At 36.1% G+C, this 24,395-nt stretch overlaps 1 protein-coding gene across 1 annotated transcript; it reads right to left on the reverse strand.

Moving 5' to 3' along the window:
• Positions 1-9,395: 9,395 nt before the first annotated feature.
• On the reverse strand, positions 9,396-22,245 carry LOC141898906 (sodium-dependent dopamine transporter-like). The gene is made up of 14 exons (XM_074785051.1): positions 22,182-22,245; positions 17,956-18,183; positions 17,704-17,838; positions 17,245-17,566; positions 16,551-16,689; positions 16,217-16,351; positions 16,033-16,136; positions 15,799-15,923; positions 12,917-13,029; positions 12,573-12,701; positions 12,286-12,385; positions 11,871-11,971; positions 11,487-11,654; positions 9,396-9,512 (listed from the first exon to the last, which is right to left on the reverse strand). The coding sequence occupies exons 1-14, from the start codon at positions 22,243-22,245 to the stop codon at positions 9,396-9,398; spliced, it is 1,980 nt and encodes a 659-aa protein (XP_074641152.1).
• Between the last annotated feature and the right edge of the window lie 2,150 nt (positions 22,246-24,395).

A 24,395-nucleotide genomic window follows, 5' to 3' on the forward strand; every position in this document is an offset into this window, starting at 1 on the left:
CCGGATGATGTAAATGAAATTAAATTCCGAAAGCTGAGCGCGGATATTGCGAGCGAGGTATTAATTACTGAGAAAGGATAGATGTTGACTAAGATGCATTTACCTGATTAATGATTGAAAGCGAATTAAATGAAAACTAAGAAAATCGACTACGTTACTCAATGCAGTTCGAATAGATGAACCTTGTAACAAAGAAAAACGAATTTTTTCTTGGCTCCAAAACAAGGAATTTCTCGCTGAAACAAAGAATTTCTTGATTTTACACCTATGATACGATATTCATTTATTGTATTTTTAACCATGCAATGCCATGTTACGCCTGAAAATGCGCCAAAGTATTAAATCGAAAAATAGTTTACCGTGTTGAAAAGAAATGTAAGTTAGTTTTTGCGCCCACAAACAAAGCAAGGGCGTGCCTTCCAAAACGCGAAGATAATTATGGCTAACCTTAATTCCGAGCCTATGTAAACGCGCGGATTTTTGGCAGACTGTTCTGCGTCTTTTTAAACGCGCCGATGACTTCTTGCAATGGTCTACTGGTTAGAACGCTTGCTTTCTGCGTACGACACTCTGGGTCGATCCCCGGTGTGTACAGATAATTTCACTGCCACGTTTAAACGTTACAAGTGGAGAACCCGAGTAAGAGCATCACACTCTCTAGATCTGCATAGGATATGCCTGAATAAGGGTTTATGAACACAGTCGAACCGAGTGATGATATTTGACGGCGCTCATTTAGTATCTGATAAATGGCGATCGGAATTATTTCCGCCGGATAAAAGCGGCGTAGGCAGAACGGGGGTCCCGTGTCCGGTTGAGGCGAATAGGATATCATTCAATCAGAGACTAATCGTATAGGATTTAAAACGATGCCCGTGTTTATGATATGTGAATCAGAATTAGGCTCCTTGTATTAAATTAATCACGCAATTCGTCACGAAATTCGTCACGTGGCGCGATAGAAAAAATGTATTACTTAAATCATTAACAAAATATTTCATTTATCTCGAATCAAACAAAATCAATTATTAACTGAATTTCGTACGTAAAACTTCTGATAAGAAGTTACGTTATCAAACTCTACACGTTTTGGAATCGATGGAAATAAATTCACACGATTTTCTTTAAGAATTACCTACGTATACCTATTCGTATCTAAACGAATATTTTGACTGGAAACGTGATCGTGGTTTTTTGTTATTCATTCATTCTTGACACGAATTCATCAGTTTTTGAGTCCGTCGTCAGTTACCAGCAACAAATTGGCCGGATTTGCTTTAAACGTGATCTACATGAGGACGCCGTATAGTTTACACGCTGGCCGGCAGAATAGTTCTTCTATTCCAAATATTTCAATGCCGCGTCGTTGCTTGGCGACGATGTGTATTTTAGCAAATACGGCAGACTCGTCATTCATTTCAAACACGTTACGTGTGGTTGATAGGCTGTTGACTTTTCCCTTTCAGTGTTAGGCCTACATAAACTGTAGATGTACTGTAGATGTACTACTAGATCCATTCCCCTCCCCCAACATCAACTAGATTTAATCCCGACAAGTTTAAGCTCGTGATATGACTTCGACCGTTCATCTGATGATTTCGGAACCATCGGAACGAAAATATCTCATGAGCTCGAAATATTGTAATAACAAATCACTTCCCAATCGATACACCTCGATCCTTTCTTAATTCCTTATTCCGACGCATACACTACGAAACAGATTGGAATCTCTTCTATCAACATGCCAACGTTTTTCGTCACTCAAACGATGCGAGTTTCGTAGCAAAATCGATCGACGAAAAATGCTCAATTCGCTTGCGATTTGTGGGTATTTCAAACATCTCACTGTTGTGAGAAAAAGGATTCCAGTCAGCATTGTTTTGACCTTCAAAGCAAAACATTATGATTTGGGCCAATAAGTAAAAAGACAAAAAAATGGGCCTAATAATACTTGTGAGGAATAAAAAATCACTTTATAAAAACTAACTTGGAGCAAGAATTCCACATTAACCATAAAACCTACCGACAAATTTCCGTTTTAACTTATATGCAGTAATCAGAGTAAACCCATTGAAATCAATCCCAGGCGCATGATTCTAAGAGAAGACTATATGCGCAATATGCAAATCTTAGGCTGGCTCAAGTCGTTAAGCGACTCGACGCCTAAAGATGCAACTGGGTTTATCGCCGATTAACGGGAACTGGCGGCCAATGTACGATTAACGCCATGCCCTTCCGACAGCATGCACATGAAATCTCGTTATTTCATATCGAAACATTCATTTAAATCATTGTATCTTACTTAATAATGTACTCGTCTGTCAGTCATCACCAACGACCTGCCTGAAACCTGGTTCTCACTGAGAAATCAGCCAGCCGCAATAAAACCCAGCTGGTTACAATTTTTTGAAGCCTCTACAATTTTTGTATTCATAGATTGTTAAATACAGTGCGCTATATAAAGTGTATTGAGCGAGTCTATATGCGCTACCGCATCAATATTGGCGTTTCAAAGTAACAATTTCAATTGTGAAAATTGGCATTTATTTCGTAATTGAATAAATTTCATGGCACTTATTTTCTATTGAATGAATTATATTGATGTTTTTTTAAATTTGTATTAAGAATATTGTGCGAGTGGATGTGCACTACGTCATCAATATTTGGGCTAGACTCTAATCAACTTAATTGAACTTTAATCCTTAGTATTATATAATCTATATCATGTTATTCATTGTCAACATTAAGAAGTGATATATGTCGTTTTTTCAAGGCGATAAACTTTCAAGTTAGTTTTCACTTTTCTAAAAACAAGCAACCGCTCAAAAACATTCCTAGACCATCGACAAACCCTTTGATTTTATAAGTTTAATGACGAAAATCTGGATTAAATGCGAGTACTCTGAGACAGGCTAAGATGTGGACAATGTTTTCATCGATAGCAAGTTTAGTCAAACGAGGACACGAATAAGGGGAATATACGTACGTACGTGTACACATGTACATTTTATACTTTCGCCAGTTACCGGTCTTCTCTGGCTGAATGAGCGTCACTACATAAATTGTAACTCTTGTGGCTCGTCGGGGAGGTTAGAGGTCGTGCACATTGAACACTTTTTGAGACGCTGCGACCATTTCTTACAAATAGAAATCCTTATTGATCTGAAAGCCCTGTCCTACTTTTAGTGAAACTGAAAACAAGCGTCATAGGATGGATTCCTGGTAGATTCCGGGCTTAAGCATGTCTCAGAGTATCTGCATTTAAGCCACTTTAGTGTCTTTCGGATACTGTAAATTTTAGTATGATTTATTTCTTCAGTAAATTCGATGGTATCTTATTTGAATAATTCACTGCATAAGTTATGATAGGGAACCAGTAAACCTATATGTTTTCTGAGAGATAAAAGAAAGAGCTATTCAAAAATCAATTGTTTTAAATTTAGACCTTGGGGTCCTCTCAGGGACTGTCCCAAAGAGGTCAACCAGAGGTCAAACCACATAGAAAAATCTGTACCATCCTATTAGGCTAAAATATTACCTAAATACCATTGTAATTGATTTGTAATGATAATAACCTCTAAGCAGTCATGCCGAATCATTTTGGTTAGGTCATGAATGTTGGAGGGGATTCAATCGTCTTAAAAAATAGAGGCGACAAAAAGGTCAAAATCCTGAAAATTACTGAACATCTTCAAAATCGCTCGGCATCCTAATCCTTTCCATCCTAATCGACTTCGAAATTGGCATGTCTACACACGACTGTATCACCTTTTAGTACTTAATACAGTCAATTGTAAACATATAACAGTATTACGGTGTCTAATGGAATCTAAAAAAGTCATTTGAGCTCTTTTAGCGGTTTTGTGCAATTTTGAATGGAAAAATTTGGCAGGGAAAGAGTTAACGTCCACGCACGTAAATTGAAGCTAAAACTATATTCCTGTCGAGTTTGGCTTATCGGGTTTATAGTGGGAAGACATATTATATTTAATTTGATGCTTGAAGTTATATTTGTACAGTACGGTTCTTGTGCCATGCACTTTTTTTCCTGTAAATATTTTTGTAATTCTGGTATTGTTTGTATATATGTATATATTGTTTTCTTTTTTATTGATTCATTGTTCATTCACGATCATGTCATTTGATTATGATGAATAAACTAACTTGTAATCTGAATCGTTTGTGGAGATATCATCGTGAACAAAACTAAGCATGATGATTCATCATGACTGAAACAGAAATATCCTCGCGTCAGACCAACGTCTCACATGCAAGCAGTTAAGAGATAATGTATCCCAAAGCCCGCGGATGATTTGCCTGATTGTGGACACTTTCTCGCAGGGTTTATACAGCTGAAATATGAATTTTGGTGAGATTGGACATATTCTGTATATTCTGTAGTGTATGTATATACTGGACTCAATGAACAAATGTGTATAGGCCTACAGTACATACAGAAATGTATCGAGAGACAGAGCTAATCATCTCTGAACTCTCAACATGATATTGGGACCAAGATCGATGCCATTATCACGAAATGAGTGGTCAATTTGAAATTATCGACCCACTCAGTATACAGCAGACCTGACGAATTCATTCATTACGAGTATTCTATCCACCACGTCCGAAGAGCTAGATCGTTGATAATGTTATTTGATGTGCTCGCGGTGCAGTTTCATTTTCCATGGGTATATGTTAACTACTGTTGTTTACATAATCCCTGATACCAAAAGCTTTACAACAACTGGACGTATCGGCCCCACTCCGCGCGGTTCCGCCACCGTGCGGGATTTACGCGAAGCAGCAAACACAAACATGGCCACTCTCTCAATTTTCAATGATAGAAATCGTGTGTGCATTTCAATTATTTCGGCTGTTAGGGTTTTAAGGCACAATATAAGTTGATGATGTGATATGGCGATGTTAATTAATGATAATTCCGCAGTGAAGCTAGTCACGAACGGTGCCGATTGAGTGTACAGCTGCCAAAAACACTGAAATGTGCGTAGTTGCGTAACTATTTGCGGTGAATTGCAGACGAAACATTAAGCCTTAACGGCCGTTTAAAAAAAAATTATACCAATCGCAATTGTAAAATAAAAATGAGATAGAACCTAAGTTAAAATTCTGGCCATTTCTGAAATGTTTTTACTAATTTTAAGTCAGCGCGGAACGTTTAGTTTTCCAACAATAATGAGGGGTGGTAGGAAGTCATGCAATTCAAGTCATCATTTATTACACGTTACTTCCGTGTTGTTGAAAATCTCGCGAGTCCTGGAACAAACCCCATTGAACAATGTGATCTGTGTGCTGGCCACAAATGCACACAGATCACACTACACTACCCATTACAAACTCCAGTACCCACAGCTTTCATATATCCATCCAAATATTTAGAGTGTCTTTCTTCCTGGATGATATACGTATATGAAAAGAAGGTATTGCAGCACGATAAACAGTTTCCGAGCTTCGCATGTGTTAGAAACGTTTTCCAAAAAAGCTAGAAGAGAAAAACCGTCCGACGATCGATGTTAGGTTTAGGCAGAAATGCTGTGAATCTTGAATCATTTCCACCGACTAGGTATCTCAGCCCTTGTACACTGATGTAACTATATGTATCTTTGAGCATAGTTGTCGTTCGTCGTGTATTCAGATGTCAAATTGCGTTGGCTTCTAAAGCTGATGAAATTCAATTTGTCTACAGAATGCCACTCATTTATTTTCCAGTGAACTGAAATTGACTGTTAGATTGGATTGAGCCCATACAACTCTCGCAGTAGATGGCTCCGAATCGTTCACTGAGATTTCACGTTTCGTCTACAATATACCTATACAGTACATTTTATTCAAGTTGTGCATATCACATATCAAGCCAACCTTTCGCCCCCATACGAAGCTGGATCAAGCGTAATATTCCATTTGATTTGTATATATATATATATATATATATATATATATATATATATATATATATATATATATATATATATATATATATATATATATATATATATATATACAAATCAAATGGAATATTACGCTTGATCCAGCTTCGTATATATATATATATATATATATATATATATATATATATATATATATATATATATATATATATATATATATATATATATATAGGCGACCTACGTCCGATATAGCATCAGCTCATATCGTTATCGAAAATCGAATTTGACGTCCAGATTTCTCACTTTTCAGTAGTTTTTTCATTATAAAGAAACACATAGCGTTTATACAACGGACATATAATTCAATATCTATGGATATTTACTTCGATATATCGTAACATGTATTATACTAATCCTCTATATTTTTTAATCAACATTAATGGGTAATACATAACATCTAACTCATAATTAGTCACAACTAACTCAGTCATAATTCTCTATTCGATTTGTCCAAACGAATCGTATAAGATTCTAGAGTGTCCTGAATGCATTGCATTTCAATTCAATTCATTGTACATGTAATTCAATAATTATTGATGTCCTTACAGTTTTTTCTAATCTTAGCGAATTATCGTATTAACTCGAAACGTTTTACAGTAGACTCCGTTTGCCTCGTGGTCGATTGCCTCGGATCATTGCGTGCGACGAATTTTCGAATCAGGGTCATATTAATACATCCACCAAAGATACCCATACACCACATATCCCACACACGGAATCCCTCCGACGATATAAACCCCAAATGTGTCCAAATACCCCAGGCCCTAAATCCAGTGGGTTTAGTCATGAAGGATAAGAATTGGGAATGTACTAATAATATGATTTTTAAGGAAGAATATAGTGTCTTCTCAAGTTTAAATTCGCAGAACGGATTCATTGTTAAAACGGACCACAGTTCTAGTGAATCGATTACAAGAAGTTGATTGACAAAGTAAATTGTCCATTTCAGTGAGTGTATTGCTACAGCCATTATCAAGGAATACCAAAGTTTTATTCTGCAGTTAATCTTTTAGTCTGCTACCTTCTAATCCACAAAATATGTGTAGGTTACCAATCTAAAACAATGTAACTCGTTTTGGTTCACAAGTGGTGTTATTTAAATATAATTCAGTATAGGTTTATGTATAACACATTATATAAGACCCTATACATTCAGAGCAATCGATATTAACTTTTTACATCTAGATTATACATGGAAGTATATTTTGGACTCATGAAAGTATATTTTGGACACTTATGGAGGTAATTTTTGGTGGAGGGATTCTGGATGTGGGATTTTGGGTGGAGGTATTTGGGCGTATCGCCAAATTTTGTTACTCCAGTTAATCTTGACTCATCCCTGCTGCGACTGCCCGGGAATTTGCCTGCCTCTGGGAGTCCTACGAGACCCGAGGCAACTGGGGTCGTATGTATGTATTTATACTAACGGATATATCGTACACATTTCAGGTATTGGTATTTTTCATTAAAACGCTAACATTAGCACATTGATTTTAACCATTGCATAGGTACTAAATCCTACTAAACGTACTAGATATTCATTTATATAATGCAATAATATATACACATTTACAATTAGAATATTTACTCGTAACAATATTTGTGAATAACCATTAAATATTTCGAATATTAATGTTTTGTCGTAAGATCTTTACAGAACTTGATATTATAGCTAACATCATGATAATACAATAACATATAACGATACAATCTAATTGGTTTTACCTCAGATTCAAAGGTAATCGATATAATGTTATAGAATGCTAAGCGATAAAATAGAATTAGATATTGGGAAACGATGCCAGTAGATAAATAGTTGCAATAAGTAATGATCAATGAAAATGAAAAAAAAAATCATAACCCAAATTTTGACTTGTAAATGTTTTTCATATGATTTAACGAATCATCACAGAAAGTTCATGGACACGAGAGATATCATATTTTTTCCAAATAAAGCAAAGCATTTAGTGAAGATTATTTGATAGATTATTGTTATACAAAAATAATCAGTGCATGCATAATTGTGCACTTATTATCTACGCAAGTACTTTCTGTATGGCTATTTATCGTTGCGTAACCTCTACGAAAGATGAGTAAAATGTAGCCTAATCAAGTAATCACAGCTGATTTCTTTGAGTGCAATTGTATGATAAAAATATACCGGTAGACTCCGAACAATATAATTAAAACATCAAAGCCCTTATAAACGTGCAGATTTGGTTAATTAAACAGTTAAGATCTAATACTGCAATAACTCATTGATACAAAAAAACAGATATAGTTTTTGTATCTGTCTATTAAAATCTCTGCATACTGTGACTTTCAATTACTTCGTCAAATGCTCAGTTATTTTAGTAACTATATAAGAAAGTGGCTGAAATTTCCTTAGGTTAAGAAATTTGTGCATGTTCATTTCAAAGGTTATAAAACATTAACTTTAATTTTTTAGTCTTTTGATGTGAAAATCTGTAATTCTTCCTTGATTTTTCTTTTTTTGGGTCCCTACAAATTGCAATCAAATACACTCTAATTGTCAACACTAACTACACTTTTATGATTATAATTAATCAATTTCGGAGGTCCGGTGATGGTAAATGGATGCAGTTTTACCATCAAGTCGCACCTCAAGCTTCTGATCAGAATTCTCCTTCCGTTTATATGCGTCAACATTTAAGTGGTATGAAACACTACATTTCTCATTACCTTAGCCTAAAAATGTGTCCTGCCATCTTACATTACTAGAGACTCGTGTTCAGTATGTGGTAGGCGAAGGCATGCTTTTGACACGAGCTTGTCACAGTGTTACCACGACTGAAAATTTATCGATAACGTAAAATATTTCAGAATAATATGTTATGTATAATGAATAAGTTCTACATTGAACGATGATCATATATGGAAATTTTGATAATGATATACACGCCAAGCATTTAATCAGTGGTAACAATATAGATATATAAAATTATCAAACGTTGTATTTTGATGTATATCGTAAAACACTAATAATGTTTACCTAAAACACACAGTATCATGCCTTCTTACGTTCCTATTTATATGCTTAAGCTCATCTTTAGTGATAATTCGATAAAAAGTACCCTTCACGAGTCTGTATTTTGCAAATTTGTAAAATATGTTTAATGAAAATCGGACGTGCCAAAAGAGTGTGGTTTTCGTGTAGTACCTGTTTTGTTTGGAAGACAGATATACATTATTTGAAACTTGTTACACTAATCGATGAAACCTGAAACCGCGCCTTGGATCGAACGCGTATAATACGTATACTATAATATCATTTATCATATTTTCTCCTATTTTGACTGCATTCGAACTCAGGATATAACCCATGGTCTGTTGCAAATATTCTACGCACGAGAGATTATCCAATCGTCACTGATATCGACATGTGTCCTTGAATTCTATTTCATTCCATCAGACGGCGTTGATCGGCCGAGTGTACTCCTCCGGAAGCATGTCCATTCGAACTTCGTTTGCACCCGCCAATATGCGTCTTGGTCTCTGGTAAGGAGTAGTGAGTTTTCGTAGCCTCTGTAACAGGGGAATATTAAAAAGATTTTGTTAAGATGTTAAACAAGTAGTTCTAGTACTAGTCGAAACGACCGGTGATGACGAAACGACTGTCAGAGGGCGACGACCGGGTGCACCAATATTTCTTATTCACTACATACAGAAGGTTCGCCTTAATTGATTCCACTAAAGCCCATGGCTTGTTTCCAGTCGAGCTCTATATTACGGAAGCCTGTTGGTGACATACGAGATGATTGTTTCAAGATTTCGACTTATTATGTCAAAATTCGTGTTACGTATTTCCATGCCGAAATTCGAGTTATTTTTATGTCGAAATTCTACTTATTATGTACATGTCGAATTCCGACATAAAATAGCTCAAACTCCGACAAAAATAACTCGAATTTTGACAAAAAGATAATATTTCGAATCTCGACATAATACATCGAATTTTGAAAGTCGAAATAATGAATGTCAACCATAAACGGGCTTCGTTTCTACATTGAGTTATTCGACGAAAGAAATTCAACAATTTCACGTGTAGGCCTATATCAGACCTTCGCGATCACCTTCCCTATTTTGCCACGGATTATAATCTACGATGCCCGTAGGAATTGTTACCTCCATACTTGCATATTTGTGATTTACAGTCCAAAGTTTATTCATCAAAGTCTTAGTAATTTCGTGTCTTTAGATATGCTAACTAGGAGTCCAGGGACACCATGCCCACTTGGGAAGTGGTTTCAAATGCTCAACAATCTAACAATTTCAATATTCAATGCCCTCTGGTGACCATATACAAAAACCAATGACCTTGAAACTCAATACAATCATAAAACATGTCAGCAGCTACGATTTTGTAATTGATTGTGATAACAAAAAATGCCTCGTTACTAATTTAATATGGAAATACTAAGTTAATCTACTATTCAACGCCCCCTGGTGACCATATTCAAAACCCAATAACCTTGTAACTCACCATATTCATAGAACATGTCATGAACTACAACTTTGCAATTGATCATGGTAACAAAATATGCCTAGGTACCAATATAATAAGGAAATACCAGGTTATTCTACTATTCAACGCCCCCTGGTGACCATATAGAATAACTAATTTCCTTAAAACTCACCACAATCACAGATGATGTCATGAGCTACAACTTTGCAATTGATTGCGGTAACAAAATATGTATTGATACGAATATAATATAGAAATACTAAGATATTGTATTATTCAACGCCCCCTGGTGGCCATATACAAAAAACAATGAACTTGAAACTCACCCAAATCATAGAACACGTTATACGCTACAACTTTCTAATTCATTATTGTAACAAAATATGCTTAGGTAACAATATAATGTCGAAAAACTTTTTCCCACCTACGAATGAGTACTAATGACACCAAGATGGCCGCCAATTGCGTCATAATTGGCGGATCAAAAATACCTATCTCAGGTATAAAACATCCCTTTACAAAGAATACCCATCACAAATTGCAATGAGAAATGGCAAACCAGTAGGAAGCTACAGGACCTAGAATTCTGGCCAAAATTGACATTTTTGGGCACTAAAAAGGTCATAGGACGGCCATCTTGAGTCAGATGGACCCAATTTTTCTTATGCTGATGGGCCCTTGGTAGATTCAAATATATTCGAAAGATCAAGGTAATTGATCATACCGTCTTCAAAATTTCCCTCGTAAACTTCGAAAATGTGTAAAAAGTGCTGATTTTGGCGAACAACAATGGCTGCCAGTCGGCCATCTTGATTCTGATAGGGCTAGTTTTTGAGCTGAAGATGTGTCTAGGGTAGATACATGTATAAACCAAATATCAAGACATTACCTTGAAGCGTCTTCAAAACTTCCCAAAATAACTGGATTCCGTCTACGGACGGACGAACGGACGGACGGACGGACGGACGAAAAGTGAACGCAATAGCCCGCTGGGACTAAAGTCCCAAGTGGGCTAAAAACGATATGCTTCTTACCTGCGGGAATGTTCCTTTCGTTGTACATATCTTGTATATGGCAACACCCGGAACGCAAAGTATTGACGAGAGAGCCATCAACCATCCTATTAGATTGGCCCACCATGGGTAAACGTAGCCATCATAAGTCAGAGGTTTATACATGACCAAGCCAAATATCATGATAAACTGCATAAAATTTAAGAATATCAGGTTTTATTGACTGCATTTTGTAGATCGCGTAGGTGATTGGGATATGTATTTTTCGTTATTTCTTTTTGAAAGGAGCATGTTAGTTGCCACGTCAACCAGAATACACATGGCTTGGGCTACAAGAGATACATCTATGTCGAAATGATATTTGTGAAATTGGACTGAAGTTGAAGACCTAAATAGTTAACCTACCGCAAGGAATATTGGACCAAAATATCGCCAGCAAACCCTCCAGTATATGCCCGGGCGAAATCCTATCATTTCTTTGATGTCATCCCCAAAACGGTCAACACCTGTAATAACATACACCAACGCTTTCAGCTATCGCTATATACATGTCTACAAAACGGTATAGAAGTATACATGTATAATATACATGTAAAAAACAGCAAGTATCACGTCAACAAGGTTAGAATTAAGTAAGTTGAGAATTGTCATAATCTGTTCGAATTTAGTAATAGAATGAGCTCAGCCTGGTCTTATCTCAAGTCTGAACCCGATCTTGTTTGAAAATTCAGATTTTGGTTTAAAAAATCTTAGGATCATTTTTTTAGATTGGTTGGACCAAAGCCAACTCATCTGAAAACAATGACACTAGACAACTAACCGTAGAACCAGGAAACAGCTAAAGATTCGAAGAACACGGCGAATAACATCGAATACCCAGCTGCATATTTATCCATTAGGTTCACAATGAACACCCCTCCCTGGAAAAACAAAGTATAACTCAAAAAGTATAATTTTCCTCATAAATAAATCAACATACAGTAAATTGGACCTCAATATCGATTATTTCGTATATAGTGTAGTGTAGTAGAATTACAGATCCTGTATTTGTTCGAGAGTGCACGAATATTACCGGTTACAGAGGGCGAATAAATTGTTTCAATTTACCTGGGAACAACTGGCGAGTCCAATCAGGAAGTACAAACTGAACAGACAAGCTACAAACACTTCCCTCTTTTTCTTAATGATTGGGAACTCGTCGCTCAAGGCAGTGATCACAGCTTCAGAACCACCGAACTAGAATTGATTACCGAAAAACCGTTACTACATAGCTTCAACACTGGTCCAAGCTTGGTCCGACGATCATCGGTGCCAGCAAGCAATTCATTGTATACATATACACATTATCTGCATATAGATTGAATGGGCTAAACGGAACAGTCGGAAACGTTTCTTTTTTTCAATTCACTTTTTGATTAAATCGTTCTGTATACTGACAATAAGCTACTTACGGAACTATCAAGGCCCAACGTCAGCAACATCATGAAGAATATGAGTGACCAAAAGGTCGAACCAGGCAATGTCGCTATGGCTTCCGGGTAAACCACAAATACCAATCCAGGACCTTAAAACACGTTGAGATGTTTAATTATCATCATAACTTTATTATCAAAAGGAACAATATTTTATGATACAGCACAAAGAATAAATAAAAAACTGTATGGTTGATACAACTAACAACTCTTGCAGGGGCTGCCTCAATGAACATATGTTCGTTTTACGGCTACTGGTTAACCCTGCTCGCCGGGACTAAATACGACGAAAGCAGTGTGCAATGACTTTTCCCGGCTAGTTCATCGCGATACTGTGCAGGGCCACCGATGGATGAATAGCAACGTGACTTAAAACGATTTATGTTTATATGCTTACGAAGGTTAAAAAAACGAGTATCAGAATTTCAAATATGTTGAAATAAATTCATATGTCAAAAGATTATAAGCGGAAAAAACGACTGATCTTATAGTAGATATGGATTCGCTTTAGACGGCGCACTTGTGCTCGCACAGAGCAGCCGTATGAATAGATTGCTCTCAATGCTTTTTACCACTATTTTTGGAAGTTCGAAGTTGTAAAACAACTTCGAACCATAGTTATCGTACCAACAAAAGAAGTTCGTCGAAAAATGGCATCGGAGAAAACAAAACATAAAACATAAAGTCGAGATTCGGTCAAATAGTTCTGCAATACATCAGCCATTTACATCGGTGATACCGGTTAAAATCTATCATTCTGTTAGATAAATGTACAAAAGTAGTTTCTTAATTCCAATCGTATCTTAAATTCAAAATTTTGTAATTCGAGCCCGATTTTAATCAAGTGCGTAGGGATACATTAGGAATAGTAAGTGATTGACAAGTAAGCCGCGCCATGTTTAACAGCGTCGATCGTTGGTTGTGTCGTGGATTACTCTTTCTTGTATCCGTATGAAGTCGAAGGCGAGTGTCAGCGATTGGTGTGTATAGTTTATTCCCCATGAATACACCGGAGGGCCTCTAAATTGTGTAAATAGACGTTGAGAATCACTGCTATGGTCAGTTAGGTCTGCGGTACCGGTACGCGCGTTGTTGCCGATACCGACCTCTACTTCAAAAATTATGAAAACAATATTAGAAATAATTGACATCTGATATCCCCGAATATACCTCCGAAGAAATATATTTAGCGTCGGATATTGTGATGAGAATTTCAGATTGATAGTTTTTCAGATCTTCCAACCACAGGGGCCGGCCGTGGCGTATGTCACTACTACACCGATTGGGTACTGTAAAAACGATAATCCATTTAATCTTTTGTATTTAATGTATATAAATATTATCATACATCATAGACACAGTATTATAAGATGATCGTTTTACAGGTACCCACAACTAAGAAGCCCTGTGCAACATCTAAGTATAGATAAAACTTGTACAGGCATTGCCTATGCCTGTAGATGACAGCAGCTAGTAAGTCATTGGGAAAACCCATTCCATATTGACTACTGCTGCTCATAATAGTTCATGGCTCCACTTCGCGAGATACCGTATCTTTTCATACGAGGTTGTTAAATTACCAAGAAAAACTTTTCTTTTTTGGAAAATATTCTGAAATATAGGTCCATTTTCCTGGAAGAAAATTACTCCTGGAATTGGTCGGGTCTGGTGTATGAACCAATTAAGTTGATTTACAGACGCAGTTCGCGCCTCAATTTGTCGATGACATCAGATATAAAAAATAACATTACCACGTGCGCAATGCAAACAGACAAATGAGAAAAAAGGATTTGAATATATACATGTATTTGAATAGGCGTAACAGAGATTCCTTTTAATTTTGATTGATTATTTCAACTTAAGCCAGCGATTGGATGGAATAATTCAAGTCTCCACATTTTATTCCACAAAGTCTCAAATAATTTCTGCCGACCTTTGATGTTCTGCGCATGATATTAGATTTTTTTTATTTTTAGGATATGAACAGCTTTACGGAAACATTTGGCAGATACATTTCATGACTGATCACACCTTCTGGGTCGATATTTCATAGTTTTCTTATGTAACTCAGTATTGCTGAAGATAGCTATAGTTGAAACTTTGGAATAAACCTCCAGCTCAAGGAAACATTTTCGGACTTTTTTCATCATTATTGTGGAATCTCGTTATATTATCGTCACAACACTGATCAGCGTTTCATCAATCATGTTACATGGCTACAATCGATTTATTTGATAAATCTTTTTGTGCTTTACTCGAGTTTTCCAGTTGTTATTACTTGATTGACTTATTTTGCATCGTGTAACCACCAATGATAAGTCTTTAAACTGACTCCTAAAATGGAATAATCTTGACTAAACCTTGATTGATTACAAATTACTATTCACACATCGATGAGATGTATTACTATATTTCCATAGTAGCCATTCATTGTTTCCATAGTAGCCATTCATCTTTTTCATAGTTTGCCTAATATATACCTAAGCCTAATAAGACTGCTTCTTCGAACCTCATGACTCTAAAGTCCTCTTGTTTAACAATCACGATTATGACTTTATTTTTCCTTGGATTACAACACAATTTTACAAACTAAAGTATACAGGAAAATACACCAGGATAAAATTATAAGTACGTATGATCATGGACGTATAAACTACACTTTAAAAAAAAGAATTTCATTTTTTTGCACCTCCGCAAAATTGTTTATGGATAAAATTATATGCACACCCAAGCCCAAATGCTGTAAGACATTTAATATCTTGCCGCCTTCTTATGTAAATCTTACACAAATAAGATTGTATATACAATGATATGTAAAATTTATACAAAATCAAGAACGTAGAACAAGATAGCAAACTTACCTTCTGTGGCCACGTCATCAATAGGCTTGTTAGTTTTTACCGACATATACCCAAGGATCGAGAAAATGACAAATCCAGAGAGAAAACTTGTTCCACAGTTTATCAAACTTGTGATAATGGCGTCCCTTGAAAATATAAACGATATTTCTCACCATCGTGTCTGAGATACGGATAATCAATGATTTATTCGAAGACTTTTGATTTAGAAAATAGAAAAATGCTATTCAATTGTACCTGTAAACGTTGTTATTGAATTTGTTGTAGGAAGAAAAAGCGAGGAGAACGCCAAATCCGGGACCCAGTGAAAAGAACACTTGCGTTGCCGCATCAACCCAAACCTACGTCCCAAGAGCAATGATATTAATAAATCGACAAAGAAATGAAATTTAATTTTTTTCAAAGATCGTTGTTGGCTTACCTCTGCATTTTGAAGTCTTGTGAAGTTAGGAGTCAAGTAATACCTGATGCCGGTTCCGGCACCCTCTAACGTTGCACCACGGCCGAGAAGAATCAATAATACTCCATAAGGGAATAAGGCAGTGAACCATACGACCTTATATAGATATATTAGAAGATATATTTGATATTTACTTAATTGATGACAGCGAAGCTTATGAAGATACATGTATTTACATGCTTGTGTATGAAATGTATTTGAAAAGGGAGAATAACAGTTTTGAATATAATTCTCTTTGGAAACTAGAAATGTATATGTTAAGAATGATAAGTAGTTGTGAAATGAAATGATATACCTTTCCAGAAGTCGAGATTCCTTTCCAAAGACTAAAGTAGCATATAAGATAAACTGCCAATAAACAGAGTACGAGCTGCCACTTAATCTTTCCAAGGTCCTCGACTCCATATGCTTGGTTTGACTCCAACATGGCACGTCTGTAAAATATTGCAAAGTGCCTGAGAGTTATTTCAACAACTACAGCAACGATTACGTAGATAGATTACAATGATGATATTTCACGCACTGCTATATTTTGACATTTATAACGTTGGTAATTTCTATCGAATTTAGGGTCAATATATTTATGAAAACTAGTCAGGAAACGCAATACGAAGGTGTAATTTCCCTTCATCGCGTTCCCATGCATGCAACCCCCGGGTCAATTTGGTTTTCGGATACACGGACAATATCATATTAAAAGTTTAATTTGAAGTAAAAACTCTTAAGGCTATTTACTCCCCGAATGATTGGCACTACTTTACGCTGACAAAATAGCGATAAATGCTTTGTGTACCATTCGATTCTCAAACATACGATGATAATGAGCCAACTCAATTAATAAATTTACGATGCTGGCTTGTTCCTAACCAATCGTGTAGTATGATGAAAACTTTTCGAACCCCCTTCTTCCAATTTCAACAGACACGACTTACCTAGACCGACCGCTTAATGTCCGTGGTCCAAAGTAGATAATTGAAAATGATACTTACTCGAAATATTCCTGGGCTGGTGAAACGCCGTAATGAGACGATCTGGTCAAATTCGATGTGTTAAAAAACGTTGATGGAGTTGTTGCCCATGTTGAATATGATACCTCACCGGTTATATTGTCTACTAAAGTGTTAAAGCCATCCGTTAACACCTGTTTTAAATGACCATCGCTGCAGTTCATTGTATTCCAGCTATTATTGCACGATGTCCATGGAAGATTTGTTGTGAATGAACTAAAGAAAAAGTAGAGCGCCCACGCGATAATGATGTTATAGAAAAAGTCCACGTAGAAAGCTATGAGAACTACAGCGTAACCAACACCTGGAACAGAGAAATGAGAGAATATTATGAAGAAGGTCATACTGTCCAAGGGAGCCGCCTTTTGAATTCAATATTAGACTAGTGTACAATCTGTAATGAAGAGATCGAGATACATTATTCATACATTATTCACATACCCTTGAACAATGGACAAATACGCCCCCAACATGTTATTGCTCCTTTTCTGTTATACTGGCCGAGAGCTAATTCCATGTAAAAAAGTGGTATCCCTCCGATTGCCAACATCAGGACATACGGAACAAGAAATGCACCTGTTTGAAAAGAGAAATACCAATTTAAAACCGGATTGATATTCACATCACACACTACATATAGATATATGGATTTGTTTTTAAAATTATTTCAAATATTCGTTTCGTTGTACAGACCTCCTCCATTCTTGTAGCAAAGGTAGGGAAACCGCCAAACATTTGAGAGATCTACTGCAAACCCGATTACGGACAGTAAGAAGTCTACTTTCTTCCCCCATGTTTCCCTTTCTGCCTCATCTATCGTCTCTTGTAATTCGTTTGTTGCAGTACTCACTGCTGTGCAATTATTTGTATTTAGTTTCGTGATGGAAAGGTTATTTTGGTGGTGATCTTTCATAAGTTTCTCTGAAAAATAGATAATGATGAATAAACAGATATGTGTAATCTAAATCTAGAAGATCACACCATACAAACAAAAATGATTTACAAAAAATGATGGAATAGTTTTGCTATTCATGGTGAATGTAAATTTGGACTGTACGTACTCTATTTTATCACATAGTGTGCCTAAATACAGAACGCGCGTTATTAATCTATATATCAGGAGAAAAAAATAGTTTTTGGTTCCATTCGGCCTCAGAAATGAATCAACCATCTTAGAAATCGGGTTTAATTCTACTTTATGTTCATAGAATGATGACATATCTGTGACGCCTATTTTCCTATTACCACCGAGTGTTTGACGTCGCACTTTGGAACTGCTTGACTGAGGTTTGCCATCTTGTTGAATTATGTTAATAGGGTGTGTTTTACAATGCAAGTAAGTATTCGGGACGGCGGTCTGTAATGCATGTTCATTGTACCGTGTAACGACCCAGCAGTCTTCCCTACCAATTTATACTATTCATATACCATATCATTTCTATATGAGAGATAAGATAGAAACAACGAAGAAGGATGCAACTATGCAGTATCCCTCCCAAGAATGGAAAACTAAGTCCTGATCACAGACAACTTTTAGAAAAACAATCTTGGCACTGCATTTTAAAGAGATAAGTGCTTGATATGTATGTATGTATGAATAAAGCAAGAGACCTACTATGGCATCATATATTGTATATTGCATAAATGCATATTTTATATGCGTGGTTGTCACCTATAAATGAAATCATTTTCACAAAGCTTACTACGTTAATTGTGTGCTAACGAGCGCATTCCAGGCGCGGATCCAGGGCCATACAGTGACTACAGCACAGTGAAAAAAGGGCACCAATTTTGGGAAAGGGCCAGTATTAATGCCCAGCGAGTGAGTTTGAGTTTGAATGCCATTCATTGGTATCATGCCACTAAATTTGCCTTCACATTCAATTTGCTTATGCTTTTTTTTTAGATTTTTGGCGAAATTTGCCCGTTTTCGATTACATTTATAGAGCAACAATAATGTCTCTTTTAGAATAGTGCCCCTTTGAATAAAAAAAATGTCTTAGATTACCTTTTATGATTTTGGGAAATTTATCTCATTCACATTTTGCTTTAGGCCTAGTACAGAAAAGCAATTATTTTTTATGGCGCACAAATTGTGTGCCCTTTTATTTACTTTTTTCCCGAAACATAAATTTTTCAAGGGCATTTGAAAACTGCGACTACCGCATGCATGTGCTGCATGTGCGATAGTCTGGATCCGCGTCTGCATTCACAACTTAGAACATATGAAGTTTTCTGCCACCGTCAACCATTTACCATCCAGCAGTCAATCATTTTAGATCAAGTAGAATGATTTCATATACCTTTTCTTGCATGACTTCTAAGGAAAGAACCTAATTCAGTCAATTTCTATGTGTTAATGTACGGACGCGTGTGATTGCAAAATAAATGCAGATTTATTCCTGCAACGACTCTTCGGGCTAAGTGGCTCATTGAGCGAACACTTGTACCTCAGTTCATTATACGTCATTTATAATTTTGGAATATTGTGATATTCTGGTATAAGCCGTGAAGGTAATGCGCGGGCACTCTTCCTAATTGAGATTTGAGACGGGAATTTGTTGTTTTTCATTACATCTTTTGCGACAATGCGAAAACAACAACAACTAAATAATTTTCTCGTCTCCTTATTCGCCTAAACTCATTTGCGACTAATGAACACTAGAACGTGTAGAATATGTCCAATAATTACATGCAATTAATCACCATCATGTTTGAAATTATCCTTAAAGTATTTTCAAATACTAAGATATTGTTAATTGCAAATACAGCAAATAAGCAGGTTTACAGTGCACGTAAATTATATACCGGCGTATCACTATCAATTAATCAAACTTAAAACGTTTTTACGCTGTAGCAGAACTTCATTAATGGTCTATTATCGCCCAACGCAGGCATGGTGGGGACTTGCCTTATCATAACGTAGCGGTCAACATGTGGAAATTGTGACTAAAGTATGAATAATAGCTACTACAGAGTATGTTTCGCGCTATTACAATCCTAAGTATGAATTCTAGAAGCGGTTTTTATAAGAGTTCTGAATAAATTACAAGCGCTGGACAATTCGAAGCCAATAGATAAAACTGTTATGCGAGAATGAGATTTTGGATTTCCAGTATTCTTTCTAATGAAATGCGATTTCGCCAGAACCTTCGTAAATTTTCCAAATTGGGTTGCAATGCGGTAGCAGCAATATCAAAGCGTTGAGGTCGGCGGTGTGATGATGTCTAATTAACTACAATTCACGCAGTTCGAGTCACTCTTTGAACTCTATCTTGTGCCAAACGGTGGGGTGCGCCTTAACTGGATTCAGATCTCTTAATGATTTCTTTCAAACTGTCATGTTTCATCAGAAACCACGACCATTGATCTATTGTAATCGATGTTTAAGAATTAGAAATATCTAAACCTACTATACGCAAATAATAACAACCAAGGTATATAAAATCATGGACTCCAACACGTTTTAGACTACATGATGGAATTAAGCTAATGTCTTACGAGAACGCAAACAACATATATTACGTAATTGGTACATCGATGCCAGCTGGGTTAACAGGTAAAATACCCTCGGTTAATGTCCCCCATACAAAAATCTCTCGAGGTAAAAACTCCCAGGTAAAATCCGTCGAATTCAGGTTTTGCTTACAGCAATTCATAACTGAGAAAGGTTTTCAAAGTTCGAATTTTGATTATTGAATTTTCATGATTTTATGATCGGAGAACCGACTTCTACCCGATCCTCTACCTAATTCGAAGAACGGAGGGATAACTTCCGATTGTAAAACATTGGAAATATTTGATTTTTAACCCATGTATATTTCTTTTTCACAACAATATCAAGGAATACATATAGAGCGCGTGCTTATGTGCTTTTTACGTGTGTTAGAAATTATTCTCAAGTTACCAGTACAGTTTAATTCTACAGACCGAGAGTTTAAATCACCATATTCAGAAACCAACTCGTACCCAGAATAGAAATACATTGTATTGTCATAAGTTATCATACCTAATCATGTGTTTAGGTGATCATATTGTATCCCACAATTGAAGAATAATATTGGTGAATTTTGCTACGTTGTTGTGAAATAAATGTGCGGATTTTACCAGGGGGATTTTTGCTTTTTATTGATCTTAGTAACATGGAGTGTCCCTGTTATTCATTTGGTTGCAAGATTTGGTCCGATCCGTTTTTGATTTGGTATCCCTTGCAAACTCACTGCATCTGCCGGGAACGAAACAGGGAGTTTGATTCTGAAATCGGAAATCGAAGTACAGGTATATAATTGTTTGATCGGTGGTCGAAACTATACAAAATTGTTTATTAAAGCTGAAGTACATAATTGGAAATTGAGGTTCCAGTTCATTCTAACAATTTTTCAGCCAGTTTGAACCGGCAAGCGACTGATCGGGGTTAATTTTGTTGGTCGTCTAATTTAATACATCGATATTTTAGAAACAACTCATAAATATAAGGTTGAAGATCATCTTGTCTATTTTTGAATTAAAGGTCGTTTGTCCGAAGGTTTATTGTAAGAGAGGACCTTTAACCGGCGGTTACCTACATTCGCTAGCTGAATATATGTACTTTCTATTTACTTCTTGACAAATTATAGTCATTTTTGTTCGCTTAGTTCCAGATTAGATCCACATTAGATCAGATCCAGATTTACCTTTATGTAGGCCTACAACATCTGTAAAATAATACATCACCTACATTCATCTATCATCTATCTATACACAATGATATTTTATGACAGCACCGTAGCTGTCTATATTAGACTAATCATGGACGTATAATCTAGTTTATACGTCCATGGACTAATCTACAGTGGCTGACTATTGACTACACACGTCTCATATCTACAAAAATGCTACGCCTTGTGCAGGTACCAACCACTCTATAGTGCGTCACTTACCCTGGACGTTGTTTTCGCTATTGTGATGATTATCATCCTCCCCTGTCGAATGTGATTTGCCCATTTTTCGTGATTCTTGGACTTTGGGAAGAGCTGCAGGGAAAATGACGATGGGAGATACAAATATAGTACAAATATAGTTACCTAGCAATCAAACAGATATAGCTCAATCTATTTTGATGTAATTCTACTAGTGTTATCAATGCCTACTTACTGCGGTCGTCATTTTCTAATTTCAAGCATTACGATCATAAGTGACCAATATAGTTATTACACTATACACTGTTTTTATTCATTATATGATAATGGTATATAAACACTGACTTAATGGGTAGACGGGAACCTATAATTGAAATTCTATGACCATTTCGTATTCTATTTCATTGTCAATGACGTTTTAACCTCGCATGCTCGGATACACCCTAGGAGTACTTTGTATGACAATACCGGACCATAACATGAATTTTACACATTAAAAGACATAGTGCATATTGTGAATCTTCAATATCCTCAGTTATCGTATGGAATTCAATTTTAGAATCATGATTTCGATGCCAATAGAATGTTGGAGAAGAATGTTAAGATAACAGAATAATCATCAGCACCGTAGAATGGTCACAGAGATCATAAATGTGAACTTCGTAAGCGGATATTACAACCACCGTTATGTCTTAATATTTCAGCAATCGGAGTAGAATCACGACTTTACGTTGTGCAAATTACATAATTTTCCCCGTACTCGTGTACAAGCACGATGAAGTTCACATAGAGCATGGATGTAAACTTCGTAAGAGGATATTGCAATCGCCTTGATGTCATAATATCCACCAATGTATGTTTATCCCTGTGACTTCAAATGAAATTCTACGCATTTCCGTTACGCAAAGCTCCTGGTCATATAATAGAACGATATATCCAGGACTTAATAACTTCGCTCTTTAGTTTATCGCTTAGTGCGCCGACCCATACTGGCAGTTAAGCAGGCTACATTCGAAAAAGCAATCATATCGATGTATGAACACTCGGAGAGGCTCCGACTTGCTTTGTACAAACTACGTCTGCGAATCAAAGCTGATATTTCAATTTCAATTTATTCCATAAGAAAGCATGTGATAATTCAAGGCTTGCTAATAACGTCGATCCATTTTCTTTATGATTGGAATACGAATAGACTTTGGCGTGGACCACGAAAACGCCTAGAAGTTAAATTCTGACAAAATCTGCCAAAATCTGAATTCTGAATAACCAATACCACAAGGAAGGAACTAGAACACGCAAGAACTATATAAGCAATATCAAATTTTTTTAGACTTGTGCAAAAAATCGTTTTCAGCCCAGTCATTCTGACGCGGCCTGGAACTGGATTTCAATGGTATGAGATTATCTTTTTCTAGTTTCACTTCACAAGTAATTATTCCTAGACTCGGCACTTTTAGCAAAATCTAGTTTGGACACGACGCCATAAGCTTGTTTAAGTATTCATATATTAACTCGATCAAGAGTAATCAGCAATTTTGGGTGCTTAACGATTTCTTAATCTTATCTTAGATTTAATGATTATAAAACGGTAGGCCGATAGCTGATTATTGATGTATATTCAGTTCGAAGTGACATAAACATTTCAAATATTTTTCCCATAAAAAAGGGAATTTTACTGCAAACCTAGGCCTAACCACATTTTACCTTTCAGTAATAAAAGTAAAGCAAAAAGATAAATTTGCATTATTTCGCTGCAATGTTATTTTGGAAATAGAAATAAACTTACCGTCCGTTTTAAGTCTTTTTGCTCCTGCCATACATGGTCATCGTTTGACCGGGTTATTCACAATTAAGACAACGTTTCACCAGTTGCAGGTCCTGTGCATTCATTGGATTCGCTAAAAAACGATATATGAATAACTTTTCATAATGTTGTAAGACCGTTGGAAATAGTTTCTGCATCTGATCGTAAGATATCCTGCAAGTCTGATATAACGGCTACCAAAATGATAGCCAGTTTTCAAAAAGGAACAAATGCATAATTTGCTCAGAAAATTGCTTTCTGAAAAATGAAAAATACTAGCAGTACATTCTGCAAATATATGGGGTAACTATCCATTGAAAATAAGCGTAGATAGTTAACCGATTAATTATCCAGATATTCAACTTACCAGCGAGTTGGGATCACTATAGGTCTTTATGGATTATTACTAGCGCGTATCAGTGTAAAGTTTG

This window comes from Tubulanus polymorphus, chromosome 2 (genome assembly GCF_964204645.1).
Source record: "Tubulanus polymorphus chromosome 2, tnTubPoly1.2, whole genome shotgun sequence".
Classification (NCBI taxonomy): Eukaryota; Metazoa; Nemertea; class Palaeonemertea; order Tubulaniformes; family Tubulanidae; genus Tubulanus; species Tubulanus polymorphus.